Below are 14,976 nucleotides of genomic sequence, written 5' to 3'. Positions count from 1 at the left end.
TCTTGGAAGTTGGGTTCAGGGACAGATTGGCCATCAGGCAATGAGCAGATTTTGCATTTGGCCCTGGAAATAATCCCGGAGTGCTGTTTGTCCTTCAGGATTCCACGCCCTTTCAGTGCAGCCAGTTCAACCCTGGTTAACAACTTGGAATTTCTGAGGGAACAGCTTCAGCCAGAATGTGCTCCTATAATAGTGGAAAATATTAGACGAGAAACGGCGGGGTAGTAGTTCAGCGTTAGATGCCAATCTTATTGTCGTTCTGTTGAGGCAGTCTGATAGCTTCATTGCACAATTTAAAAATGTGCTCAACATTTCAAACTTTAAAAAGAGATCTGTAATTCTGGTGTTTATCAAAAATAGGTGATATCAAGGAATTGATGGGACATTTCCTTATTTTGGGCGATTTATGTGGTTTGCTCCCGATAGCGAAATCCGGATTGCTCCCAAAAATGGTGAGAATATCATTAACCCTAATTTGCATGGGGGTTAGTAGCCTTTTCCTTTTTCCGGCATTCGGCTCCAGGGCACCAGAGCTGCTGCCCCAGTTTTCGGGGGGGGGGGAGGAGGGGGTTCCAGGTTTGGGGAGCCCCTGGGCTCGGTGTGAATCCTGCTGAGGCTGTCCTCGCTGTGTTTGTGGCACCAAGGCGGGCAGATGCCCTAGAAGGCAACAGCGACAACGCAGGCTGGAGGCGGCACCCCAAAGGACTGTTGCACACCCTGAAGATGCCACCGCCTATCAGGCTGAGGAAGGACCCAGAAGGGGAATCCATCAACGGCCCAAGGCGTACGGGTGTCATTGGTCATTCCATGAGTTGACAGACACCATATGCTACAGAAGACTACGTCTCAGCAGAGAGACAGTGTGGCACCCGTGCCATATTCTCCATTAAAGATGCGGAAGGCGTGCTCCAGGTTTTCCACGTTAGCAGTGTTGGCCTTGGTGCCACGCATTGTCAGCACCATCTCCTGCACCTCAAGACTTTGGGTCTCCTCCAATCGGCCTTGCATTTGCCGGAATGTCGCGGACACTCCCTCTTTAATCTCATAGCTCTGTCCTATCATCTGTATCAACTCTGGGAAAACATTGCCCACAGGCTCCCCATCTGACTGGGACCCATCTGAGTCCGGGGTTCCAGCAGACCACTGACTGCTGTCTCATTGGGATATTTCTGCCTCCACCTGATGTGCATCAGCAACTGTGTGGTGCCCACCAGATTGAGCCCCAGAAGCCTGTCCACTAATGTCACCCATGGAGGTGTGTGTCTCTGCGCTGGAGGAAGGTGGGGGTGACAGCTGAGATACCTTGATGATGATCGTCGCAGGGCTTTCCTCTGAGGTGGTCTCTTGGGTGGCGGGGGTTGGGGGGTAAACACCGGATGGCCCGGCCTCATCAGATAGAGATCCAGTGAGACAATGGACATGTGGTCGGTGAGAGGGAAGGATCATTTTGTCTGGCATGGACAACTCACTTGAGACAGGTCATCTGGGTGAAGGGGCAGCGAATCCTCACCTCTCTGGCACAGGCCCCCCTTTCGGCAACTATCCGGGGCCCATTCCTCATGGGGGTGAGGACTCAAATCTCTGGGACTCCTCCCCCCATCTTGACCCTTTCCCATTTATTATGGGCTATCTTCTCCTGGGGACAAAGAGAGGTCATTGTAAGCCGCACACTTGATGGGTCAGTGGGGTCTACAGCAGGTGGCATGTGTGGGCACCGCACTTGGACATGAAGGAGTTGTGCTGGTGGGTGCCAAGGGGCTCTGAGGAACAAGCTTGAAGATCGGATGTGGGGAGTGTGTGAGGTGTCAGCCAGTGGATTGTGGGGAGGTTTGGGAATTTGAAGGATGACAGGTGGAAATGATGCCGGGAGAGAGGTGGTAACTTACCCTTGCAGCTCGTTGGAGGTCGTTAAGTCTTTTTCCGACATTGGACAGCGGTCATCCTTGTCACGTTGCCCACACTGACAGCTGCTGTCACTGCTTCCCGGGCGGCATTGCTGCTTGTCCTCCGAACCCCTCAGGAGTCCCGCTTCTCATCTACTGCGTCGAGAAGCCTTGAGAGGTCGGCGTCACCAAAGTGAGGAGCAGGTCTCTGTGTTGACTGGGAGCGAGTGTGAGGGAGTGTTTAACAGCAGCTCCCCCTTGTTAGTGGCGAGCAGTTGATGCGCGAGTCGGGCGAATCAGACGGCGAGGGAGCCAGTAATGTCGAGAATCTCGTGAGGGCTCATTTTTGGTACTAAGCACCGTTGAATAAGGGCCGCTATCTCGCCAACATGAGCATCGTTAAACTCCCTGACAAATGTGCTCAAAACCGGACTTAACATTGATCCACTGAATCATGCCTGAAGTGTTCCCATCGGGACTGATTAGCGTGCGATTTGAGGTGCTATTCGGTAATAGGGTCAGGGCATGCAAATGGGCCAGCACTCTGCTGGTGCGAACTGAGAACAATTCCTGGCCCAGTGACAGTTGTAACCAATAGACTCAGAGTTAGCATCAAAGACCCTGACAGCTGAAGCTGTTTTTAAACGCTCCACTCACCACACGCTCACTGCAGCCACAAAGATGGCTCAGAGAAGACCTGCCCCCGCCAAGATCGGGAGCCCAAAGTCAATCCACAGCTTCAGGCCAGTAAGGAGAGGGCCAGTGAAGAGAGGAGGGACACCCTCTTCCCCAGGTTAGAACCTCGGAGGATGTGGCGGAAGCAGTCAGTGTTACCAGCCTCACCAGGAGGAGAGAGCTGGTGATTTTGAGGGGTTGGGGTTACTGGTTAGGCCTCTGCCCTGAGAGGATCACAGGACCAGGCAGGGTTCCAAAGGCCACACTGCAAGTGTCTTCTGGTTGGGGTGAGCTCTGCTAACCCTCTGCTTCCTCTACAGTTTTTCTGAGAGTATCAACACCTGGTGGACCCCTGATTTGAGCTTGGCCGTGCGCATCCACTTGATGATACAGCTGGGGTATGAGGCTGTCCAGAGGGATGGCCTGAGTGTGCTCCCAGATGATCAGAGGCTCTCTGAACATTTACAGGACACAGTGAGCACTCAGCAGTGTGAGCAGCCAGGAGCCTGTAAGTAGCACCAAAGGGGCGAGTTTAAATCCCGTACTGCAGCAAAGGCGGTCTGAGCCAGGCCACCCCGATCCCGATGGGGACTCGACTTATCACAATTCTCACTTCCGGCATCGCGAAGCGGAGAATCCCGGCCTAGAAGGTCTGACAAAGGAAGAAAATCTATGTATTCAAACCAGACGCTAATCCCTCAAGACGGTAAATTAGCATGCCAACCACTGTTTTAAAAATGCGAACAAAAGAATTTGCATATTAACTAACAAATCGCCAGAGTCAATGGAACTTCAGTAGGAAAAGAGAACTTTCCCGTTTCAGCTTTTCCATCCCTTACTTTAATTGTACATTAATTGTATACATTAAATGAAATTCACTTGAGCTTGTAGAAATAGACACAGACTGAAACTGCAGTTAAGTTCGGAGGTTTATGCTTGCAATCTGTAAATCTGCAAATGAACATAAATGTGTGTAAAGATGGAACACAAGAACATAAAGCAGTAGCAGACGTAGATCATACTGTCCTTCGTACCTGTCCCGCCATTCAGTACGATCAAAGTTGATCGTCAGCACCCCCCTCCCCTGCCCCACCCAAGACCAAAGGTCTTCCTATCAGCCCTAAATATCTTCAACGATGGAGCATCCACAGCCCTGTGGGGTAGCGAATTCCAAAGATTCACAACCCTTTTGAGTGAAGACATTTCTCCTCAACTCAGTTCTAAATGATCACCCCCCCCCCCCCCCCCCCCCCCCCCCACCCAAATGTTCCAGATTCCCCAGCCACGGGCAACACCCTCTCAGTGTCAAGCCCCTTCGGAATCCTCAATGAGATCACCTTTTATTCTTCTAAACTCCAGAGAGTATAGACCCGATTTATCCGCCTCAGACCACAGTTCTCTCCGTCACCGAACTGGCTTTCTGGAATAGAACAACTTCAGCCCCTTTTAAAACTCTCACATTTCAGCGGTTTCATTCATTTGGTCGGCCTGTACAGATATCTTGCCAAGAGTGAAGACGACACCCAAGCGAATGATCGGCGGAGTAAATTCAAAGTTACTCAGAATGCTTACATATTCCGTTGGCAGAGGGACTCGATGCAAATGAGCACTCGCACATTATCCCTCGGACGAAGTGGTCCTTTGCTCTTCATTTCACTGTGATCTGGGGCGGAGAGAATGAGAAGTCGGATGATAAAAGATCATTTTGAATTAGATACGCTGTGCTACTGTTCCAAATAAGAAAACATCGTGATTTCTGTTTCTTTTAATGAAAATGGAAAAATCAACTTGTAGCTCATTTTGAAAAACATATTTATTGCTCTTTTTCCATTTGCAAGCAAGACTTCACAATGTAAACAACATCCCTCGCTTGATCTAAACTCATGGTGAGAGACATTATGAGTCTACTGCAATTATCTTTCATTAACATTGTCTACCAGATTCTATGACACTGTCTGCATCGTGTAGACTTGCAGTCTGCTCCAAGATCTCTATCAATGTTGCTGAATGTAAGGGGATAATGAAAGCAGTGTGGGGGGAGGGACTCACCCTCTGATTTTCTCTTTCCTTGAAGGAATTTGCCTTGTCTTTGCCTGGTACCTGCTCTCTCCACAGCCAGACCCCGGAAGGAACTGGCTCGTGCGTCACGAATCTATTCCCCACCCCAGAAAGAAATACCACTCCACTCCCACTCTCTCAAATATCGCTCCCGTTCACGCTTATCTTTTTCTACACTGTCTGCCGCCCTGGTTGTCCATTCCACATCTGTGTAAGGCAGTTAAATCACACCTTCCCTCTCCCGAGGCTTCCGATGCAGGTCATCGCTGTGCGCATGCGCGGCCATGGACCCGGCCATTCTCCGGCCGTTTTACCGCGCGGGTGCTTTACCCTCACCGGTCCCAGAATCGGTGAGGGTTCAGCGCCAATTTTCGAGTCGTAAAATGCCACAGTTCCCACGCCGGCGTCGGTACTTAGCCGCAGAAACAGAGAATCCAGCCCAAAGTGTACATATTCCTGGTTAAAAGCGTTAAATTGTCCATCTATTTCCCTTCATATGATGCAATTTATCATTTGTATATTCCTCCCAACCAAGTGGGCTGGCCAACCAGGCAGACGGTTACAGCTCCTTTCGCAACCACTTTTTGATTCTGCAGTTTTGCCAGTTTTTAGTTCAATGTAGAGGCTTGCCACATCTTTTTTTCCCCTTCTAGACTAATTGTTTGTGTAACATGGCATAAAAATCCTTGCTGAAATATTAGAAGCACAGAATTAGTTGCCAGCAAGACCCATCGTCCTCAAGGAATTCCAATAAATGGTTAGGCAAGATCTCAAATTTTTCTGGATGTTTCCTGACCTTCCTGTGCCAGATTACTTCAACTCCTCATATCATAAATCCCCCGAATTGAGGAATCCTAACTCATTTGAGAGTGTCTCTCCTTGCCTCATGATCTAGCTACGTTTTCAATTACAGCCAGGTAAATGAACAGGATGTAATATTTGGTAATTAATGTAATGAACTGCCTTACACTCTATCAGCTTTTGTAAGTGGTTGTGAAGCATGTCAATGGATTTGGGGTTTCAAAATATTAAACAACTTCACGCTTTCAAGATTCTCAAACTAATCACCCTTTTAGACAGCCACTGAGCTGATCGTTTAAAGTGGGAGAAACAGTTCAAAGCATTTTGAATCAGGCAACAGGCTGATTTTCTTCATCAGTCAGCAGCCAGCAGAGATCCAGGGCTTTGTAAGATGTCTATTGTTGTGCTTTTGCATGTAGGAAATGAACAATAGTTTCAAAGATTAAGGTTATGTTGGGGGATCAGCCATGATCTCATTGAATGGCAGAGCAGACCCGATGGGCCGAATGGCCTACTTAGAACATAGAGTTCCTACAGTGCAGAGGGAAGCCATTTGGGCCAAAGTCTGCACCGACCATCAGAAAGAGAAGCCTACCTAGGCCCAAACCCCGCCCTATCCCCATAACCCCACCTTGCCTGCACATCTTTGGACTTCAGCTCCTATGTCTTATGGTCTAAGTGCAGGAGAGGTGTCTAAGATAAGACAGTTAAAGGTTCACTTTACCTTTGTGGGAGTTGTGATGTTGATTTATGGACAAATGGTAATGAGGCAGGTCCATGAAGAAGGCGAGCCAGCAACAAAACCGAGATGTAACATGTGGGCAATGTTTGGTTGCTATTTTATTGAGCATCCACACATAGAACTCACACTGGCTTGGTGTCTCATCTTCCTTTACAAATGGTTTTGCTGCTTGTTGCAAAAGGCTGTTAGTCTTCTATGGTTAGTGAATGAGGCATTTTAATGCCAGCCCACACCCTTTTCCAATATGGCTCGGTTAAAAACAGGCAAAGGAAAAACACAACAAACCTCCTGATAGCTGGATGAGCTGATTCACCTGGCTCAGTCCTCAATCACCCAGAATTGTCCCTGGTCACAAATCGCAAGACATCCCCAACCTTAATCACACAACCACTCCTCAACTGAAATAAAAGAGAAATCTCAAAGACAAACCCTCATCCTCCTTCTATTTCCACATCTTCATATCACACTTGCTTACCCCGTGCCTCTACTTTCTTAGCTGGCACCACAAAGTTGCCCATTTACCAACTCTGTTATCTTGACAACAGGGACACCTACGTCAGACTGTTGTTCATAGACTACAGCTCCGCCTTCAACACCTTTATCTCAACAAGACTAATCACCAAATACTGCAACCTCGGACTTGACCCCTCCCTGTGCAGCTGAATCCTTGACTTCCTCACCAACAGACCACAATCTGTCAGGATCAGCAACAACACCTCCTCCACAATAGTCCTCAACATCGGGGCCCCACAAGGATGTGTGCTCAGTCCTCTACTGTACTCCCTAAACACACACGACTGTGTGGCAAGATTCGACTCCAATTCAATCTATAAGTTTGCAGATGATACGACTGTGGTGGGTCCTATCTCAAACAACAACGAATCAGACTACAGAAGGGAGATAGATCACTTGGTTGCACGGTGTACCGAAAACAACCTCTCTCTAAATGTTGGAAAGACCAAGGAACTGATCACCGACTTCAGGAAGCATAGCACCAATCAATGGCTCCGAAGTAGAGATGGTCAATAGATTTAAGTTCCTGGGGGTCACCATCACCAACAGTCTGTCCTGGTCCAGTCACGTTGATGCAACAGTCAAGAAAGCCCAACAATGTCTCTACTTCCTACAGAAGCATGTCTGCATCGACTCCCACAAACTTCTGCAGATGTGCCATAGAGAACATCTCATCCGGCTGCATCACAGCCTGGTATGGCAACTGCTCGGTCCAAGATTGCAAGAAACTGCAGAGTGTGGTGAACTGGACCCAACACATCACACAAGCTTGCCACCCTCACATTTCTTCTGTATACACCTCCCGCTGCCTCAGAAAGGCCGACAACATTGTCAGAGACCCCTCACACCCAGGCTTTGCCCTCTTTCAGACCCTTTCATCAGGCAGAAGATCCAGACATAGGAACAGCTTCTTCCCCACAGCTACCAGACTCCTCAACAACTCTCCCTCGGACTGATCTGTTCCCTGTAAGAACACTATGAACGATGCCCTATGCTGCTCTTGTTTGGCCCTTGTTCCGCACTGTAACCAATCACTATTTGTTGATGCACCATTTGTCAATCTACTCTGTCGATTATTCTTTTGTCTACTATGTACGTACTGTGTACGTTCCCTTGGCCGCAGAAAAATACTTTTCACTGTACTTCGGTACATGTGACAATAAATATCAATCAATCAAAACCAATTGCTCATATGAAGTGCCCATAAGCCTGCTTCAGTTGCTGTTTTCCCCCCAGCTCAGCAACACCCATACATTCCCACCGCTAACGTTCAGCGTAATCAACAGCCTCACTGTCCCGGTGGCTCTGGAGTGGAGATCCTTCAATGAGCTTGTGGAACCATTAAAAAATGGTGTCCTGATCTCCAAGGCCCCAGATTGGATTGGATTGGATTGGATTTGTTTATTGTCACGTGTACCGAGGTACAGTGAAAAGTATTTTTCTGCAAGCAGCTCAACAGATCATTCAGTACATGGGAAGAAAAGGGAATTAAACAGAATTCAAGAAAACACATGAGAATACATAATAGGGCAACACAATATATACAATGTACTACATAAGCATTGGCATTGGATGAAGCAGACATGGGTGTAGTGTTAGTCAGTCCATAAGAGGGTCATTTAGGAGTCTGGTGACAGTGGGGAAGAAGCTGTTTTGAGTCTGTTCGTCCGTGTTCTCAGACTTCTGAATCTCCTGCCCAATGGAAGAAGTTGGAAAAGTGAGTAAGCCGGGTGGGAGGGACCCTTGATTATGCTGCCTGCTTTCCCCCGGCAGCGGGAGGTGTAGATGGAATCAATGGATGGGAGGCAGGTTCGTGTGATGGACTGGGCAGTATTCACGACTCTCTGAAGTTCCTTGCGGTCCTGGGCCGAGCAGTTGCCATACCAGGCTGTGATGCAGTCCGATAGGATGCTTTCTATAGTGTATCTGTAAAAGTTGGTAAGGGTTAATGTGGACATGCCGAATTTCCTTAGTTTCCTGAGGAAGTAAAGGCGCTGTTGTGCTTTCTTGGTGATAGCGTCGACATGAGTGGACCAGGATAGATTTTTGGTGATGTGCACCCCTAGGAATTTGAAACTGCTCACCATCTCTACCTCGGCTCCGTTGATGCTGACAGGGGTGTGTACAGTACTTTGCTTCCTGAAGTCGATGACCAGCTCTTTAGTTTTGCTGGCATTAAGGGAGAGATTGTTGTCGCTGCACCACTCCACTAGGTTCTCTATCTCCCTCCTGTATTCGGACTCGTCGTTATTCGAGATCCGGCCCACTATGGTCGTGTCGTCAGCAAACTTGTAGATGGAGTTGGAACCAAGTTTTGCCATGCAGTCGTGTGTGTACAGGGAGTAGAGTATGGGGCTAATTACGCAGCCTTGCGGGGCACCGGTATTGAGGACTATTGTGGAGGAGGTGTTGGTGTTCATTCTTACTGACTGTGGTCTGTTGGTCAGAAAGTCAAGGATCCAGTTGCAGAGTGGAGAGCCAAGTCCTAGGTTTTGGAGCTTTGATATGAGCTTGGCTGGGATTATGGTGTTGAAGGCGGAGCTGTAGTCATAAATAGGAGTTTGATGTAGGAGTCCTTGTTTTCGAGATGCTCTAGGGATGAGTGTAGGGCCATGGAAATAGTGTCTGATGTGGACCGGTTGCGACGATATGCGAATTGAAGTGGGTCAAGGCGTTCCGGGAGTATGGAGGTGATGCGCTTCATGATCAGCCTCTCGAAGCACTTCATTACAACTGACGTCAGGGCCACCGGGCGGTAGTCATTGAAACATGACGACTGAGAGAAAGCTAATTGAGGAGCTGGTCTTGGACCTGAAAAGGGCCATAGAACTGTCACTCTCCTGTGAGAATGTGGAAAAGGACATCATACTCCTCATCGTCCTCTGGGGAGATGTCCCGTCAGACCGTGGTGGCCTTGGCCATCAGGTCTGGCCACGATGTTGTTTTGGTGGTGACTGGGTGGTGACATCATACATCGTCAGGAGCACAGATCACGCATGCGGATAACCTCAACTGACCCCCGCTGTCTGTAAGCACTAGCATCCCCCTGTCAGTAGTAGACAAAGCCGTATTGACATTGAACTTCATGGACACCCTGCCCGTGACAGCCACACAAATCCACACATGGACTTAAAAGTGCCCTACGCTGGTGAATTTAGGCCACGTCATTCTACACAGCAGCCAAAGGAGCTGAGTGTCTATCTTGCAAAGCAGTAGGAGCTCAATGTGGAGGACGGCATCCTCCTGTGGGGAATCACGCAGTCATCCCATGTCCGGATCGGCGCACAATCTTATAAGATTTACATAGGGGACACCCGCGTGTTTCCAAGATGAAAATGCTTGGAAGAAGCTACGTGTCGTCGCCAGGGCTTTACTGCGACATCGAGCGAATGGTGCAGCAATGTGTGGCTGGCCAGGAACACCAGAAGCTCTCTCCATCAGCCACGCTCCGCTCTTGGGAGTGGCCAGGATGTCCCTGGGTGCGTTTGCATGCGACTTCGCCGGGACCTTTTTTGGGGTCAATGTTTCTGCTCCTTATAGACGCCCACTCAAAGAACGTGCGCTGAATGTCTTCCACCACCTCATGAATCACCGTGGAAAATAGCACCAATCATTCAGTGCCCACAGGATTTCAGAGATGCTTGCCACAAACAATGAAACCCCCCTTTACCAGCGAGGAATTCCAGGCATTTATTCGCACCAATGGGGTGAATCATCTCCGAACTGCTGCATACCATCTATTTAAATGAAGCTGGCACGGTTTTTATTTAACTATCGAATGTCGAGGCACATCACAACCAGGGCAGCACCGGCAGAATTGCTAATGGGCCGACGCCTCCGGATCCGCCTGTGTTTAAGTTTCCCAATTCTTCGCGGGTAGGTAGAAATGAAGCAGGGTCTCCAGAAGAGGTACCACGATCACCAAATGCATGACAGAGGTTTTAAACCCGGGGGACTGTTTCAGTTTGGAATTTTGGGGGCGATGTCCAATGTGTCCCAGGGACTATAGTGGAGAAAACGGGGACTGTTGCTTACACGGCAGGACTGATCAGAAGAACGTGGACCACCTCAAGGGCAGGGAAAGTGCCCTAGAAAAGCCACGCTAGATGAATCTGTGCCCACCCTGCCTGTTGTCCTTTAGTCACACCAGATCCCACTAGGGACCTATGCCCGGTCCAGAAGCACTTGGATGGCCGACCTCGGATATGGACACGGAACCCCCCCCACCCCACCAATATTGTCCCTTCGGCATTCTGCATGAAATAGGCACTCCCTGACAGATATACTCCCCTCGACTCAGCTACTAGAAGCACAAGCGTGGGCAAAATGGTGAAGGAGACCCCCACAGCAGTCCATTGGACTCGGACTTGGGGACTCAGACTAGAATAAGCCTGATGAGACCGATGGGGACGCTTCACTTGATCTGCCTGTAGAATATGAGAGAATATGTACTTGATGCTAACTTATTAAATGCTGTTTAACTTACCTTCTCAGGTCTCCTGGGCTTTTATAACCATATTGTCCAGTGTTGAATCATATTTGTTTTAAGCTCCACTTTGATAATACCAAGTATACAGTCAATAAAGAATCTACTTGCTTATATGCAGCATCTACATTCAGAATTTCCTGCATCATTTCACAACCCAATAGATTACCCCTGAAACAGAGCCACCGTTGTTCTAATTCTATTTACCATTCCTGCACTGCCGCTGGGTCAAACTCTTAGAGCTCCTTCCCTAACACACCACAGCGACTGCAGCGGTTCAGGAAGGCAGCTCCTCACCACCTTCTCAAGGGCAATTAGGGATGGACAATAAATTCTGGCCTGGCCAGCAAAGCCCTCATCCCTTGAACGAATAAAAAATAAATTATTGTTTCCCCGTTAAACAAACATCTAGTTGAAAATTATTGAGTCCTGAGTCGGCACTTACCAATGTGTACGTTGGCAGAAAACTGGTAGATGCCTGTAATTGGTGCTGTAAATCGCCCAGTTGACAGATTCATTCCAGCTCCTCTGAGGAATGCACCTTTTGCAGGTGGCTATAGAAAAACAAAATATGTTTTCGTAAGGACGTTAAATGAGACCAATGCAAACAATTATTGCCTATAAATCACCGTCAGCGCTACTAAATAGCAACAAATGTGTTGGCACCGTCTTGTGCCTGGCATTTTAAGGAGACATCAACAGGTTTATTGTAAAATAGGCTAGTGGCTCTATTGTGACAGGCAAAAGAATGCCTGTAATAAGAAATTGTTAATTGGCTTAGAATTTATTGCTGGCTTTATTAGAAACTTTGCCGCACTTTGGTTGATATTTGCAGTTAAGCGCAGACACATTTTTCATCCATCTGTAACCTCATTAAACTATAAAATGTTTTTTTTTATCATGCCTGCACATTTAATACTGTCTTGATTACAGATAAGCCCAAAATAAATGATCTTAAAATAAATAAACAACTGTGATTTAAGAGCAGGACCAAAAGAATCCTAGCTGAGTCCTGTTTACTGTCTGCTGGGGATAAAAGACTTATAATATTGTTCATGACCTTCGTAACCGTGGGGATGACGGGGACCAGAAGATTGGGTCACAAGCTGTCATAACCACAGTTAAAACATTTTCCCTCCCAAAGCATCATTCATTACTGGCCCGCTTACAGATCCTTCCGTTTCTGCAGATTCCCTCCACCCAAGCATGCTCCTACCTTAAGACATTTAGACGGTAAGCTACCTTCTTTTTAAAATTAATCACAGAGAGAGTCAAGAGCTGGAAACGCACAATTTCTGAACATATATTCCTGGTAATTCCTGAACATATATTCCTGATCTCGCGACCCCATCAGCCATCCCACCACCACCTCAGGATCTCATCGCCCCTCCCCCCCGCCCACTTACCTCTTCGGGGGTTCTCGAGCCCCTCTCACCCCACCTCTTAAGGGCAGGGTACACCCTGGCAGTGCCCCAACCAGCTTGGCACTGCCACACAGGTGCTGTCACGCCTGGTCCACATTTGTGTGGGCCAGTGCTAAACAGTGCCACGGCAAGGTCTCCCCGACCCGGCCGTTTGTTCCTGGGTCACTAATCGGGCGCAGACATATTTAACAATAAGTTAATCCAGATCACGACAAATCACAAGGTCTCGTTAGATCTTGCAAAGTCTTCCAAACGTCACAGAATCTGCACAGGCCTCTCGCAAGATTTAACAGCCTCGTCACGTCACCGAGTCAGGCGCGGCGAGTCCATTCTATCACGCCCAATATCTGAAAGTAATTAAGTGAAGGAGCAGATCTGAAATTACATCAATTGCGAACGTTTATCCGCTTGCAAATGTAGAAACCTCATCAACTGCGAACAGCAACCATTCACCTGACATCACAGAAGTTAAACCCTCATGGATCGAGTCAAACCCTCATGGATCAGTGATCGGCTAGCTCCAACGTGTGTTTACAGCAAGTGCTTGGCCTGTTAAGCACCCACTAATAAAATGTTGTTGGAAATTAACTAGTAACAGATTTCAGGAGGACACAAGACAGACACATGGCAGGTGAAACTGTGTGCAGAGATGCGAGAAACTATACAGTTTGGGAGAAAGGTAAAGAGGCAATATAAACTAAATGGTACAATTTTAAAAGAGGTAGAAGAGCAGAGAGAGGCAGGATTTCACACTCATCAACCTCTGACAGCAGCAGAACAATAATAAGACTGTTAGAAAAGCATGCAGGATTCTTGTCTTTACAGGGGCATGGAGTGCAAAAGTAACGACGCTAAGATAAACCATTGCGAATCCCCGATGAGGCCTCATGTAGAGTACTGTGCCCGAGTGTAGGCCCTTTAAAGGAAATCATGATTTTGGAGAGAGTGCAGATGAGATTTAACAGAATGGTAGCAGGAGCGTGGAACCCCAGGGCCGGGATTCTCCCCTGCCCGGCAGGGCGGGGGGTCCCGGCGTGATGGAGTGGCGTGAACCACTATGCCTGCGCCGGAGTGGTTGGCGCTCCGCTGGCTGGCGTGGAAGGCCTTTGGCGCCACGCCAGCTGGGGCCGAAGGGACTTCGCTGGCCGGCGGAAGTCCGCGCATGTGCCGGAGCGTCAGCGTCTGCTGACGTCATCCCCGCGCATGCGCAGGGGAGGGGGTCACTTCCGCCTCCGCCATGGTGAAGACTATGGCGAAGGCGGAAGGAAAAGAGTGCCCCCACGGTGGGCCCCGAACGCAGGCCAGGCCACCGTGGGGACACCCCCCGGGGCCAGATCGCCCCCCCCCCCGGGACCCCGGAGCCCACCCGCGCCGCCTGCTCCCGCCGGTAAGGCAGGTGCTTTGATCCACGCCGGCGGGAGAGGCTTGACAGCAGTGGGACTTCGCCCCATCGTGGGCCGGAGAATCGCTGGGGGGGCCCGCCGACTGGCGCGGCGCGATTCCCACCCCTGCCGAATCTCTGGTGGCGGAGACTTCGGGACACGGCGGGGGCGAGGTTGACGACGGCCCCGGCGAATCTCCGACCCGGCGGGGGGTCGGAGAATCCCGCCCCAGTTATGTGAAGCAACTATAGAAGCTGGGATTGGTCCCCCGAGAGCACTGAGCAGGTTAAGGGGAGATTTGATGGAGGTGTTCAAAATTCGGAGGTGCGTCGATAAAGTATATTGGGAGAAATTATTTCCATTGGCAGGTGAGTTATTAGTCGGAGGGCACAGGTTTAATATAATTGACAAGAAAACATATCCGTCAGTAAAATGAAAACATTTTATGCAGCAAATTTTGAAATGATCTGAATGCACTGCCTGAAAAGACAGTGGAAGCTGAATTAAATTTTAAATTGATCAGTTAACTAAAATAAAAGTCAAATGCTGCAGATGCTGAAAATCTGAAATAAAAACTGAAGTGCTAGTTAAACTCAGCAGACCCGGCACACCTGGGGAGAGCAGGCCCGACAGCACCTGGGGAGGGCAGGCCTGACAGCACCTGGGCAGAGCAGGCCCGACAGCACCTGGGAAGAGCAGGCCCGACAGCACCTGGGGAGAGCAGGCCCGACAGCACCTGGGGAGAGCAGGCCCTACTGCACCTGGGGAGAGCAGGCCCGACAGCACCTGGGGAGAGCAGGCCCGACAGTACCTGGGGAGAGCAGGCCCGACAGCACCTGGGGAGGGCAGGCCCGACAGCACCTGGGCAGAGCAGGCCCGCCAGCACCTGGGGAGAGCAGGCCCAACTGCACCTGGGGAGAGCAGGCCCGACAGTTTTGTTAGAAAGTGAAATTTTATCTTGTTGCCTTGAAGATGCCATCACCCCGACTACTCCCACCCAATGGGCTCTCAG

General features: G+C 49.3%; 1 protein-coding gene across 5 annotated transcripts in view; it reads right to left on the bottom strand.

Moving 5' to 3' along the window:
* The window catches only part of c1qtnf12 (C1q and TNF related 12), a 94,651-nt gene that overhangs the window by 20,671 nt on the left and 59,004 nt on the right, over nt 1–14,976 (bottom strand). For all 5 annotated transcript variants that reach the window (XM_038821919.1, XM_038821920.1, XM_038821921.1 and 2 more), the window contains 2 exons: nt 11,604–11,712; nt 4,131–4,221 (listed from right to left, as the gene is read on the bottom strand). In XM_038821919.1, coding sequence (XP_038677847.1) covers nt 4,131–4,221; nt 11,604–11,712 — 200 coding nt within the window. The remainder of the gene's footprint in view (nt 1–4,130; nt 4,222–11,603; nt 11,713–14,976) is intronic.

The sequence above is a fragment of the Scyliorhinus canicula genome, chromosome 16 (genome assembly GCF_902713615.1).
Source record: "Scyliorhinus canicula chromosome 16, sScyCan1.1, whole genome shotgun sequence".
Taxonomy (NCBI): Eukaryota; Metazoa; Chordata; class Chondrichthyes; order Carcharhiniformes; family Scyliorhinidae; genus Scyliorhinus; species Scyliorhinus canicula.
Note: the sequence above shows the minus strand (reverse complement) of the source record. Positions and strands in the feature narration are given on the sequence as shown.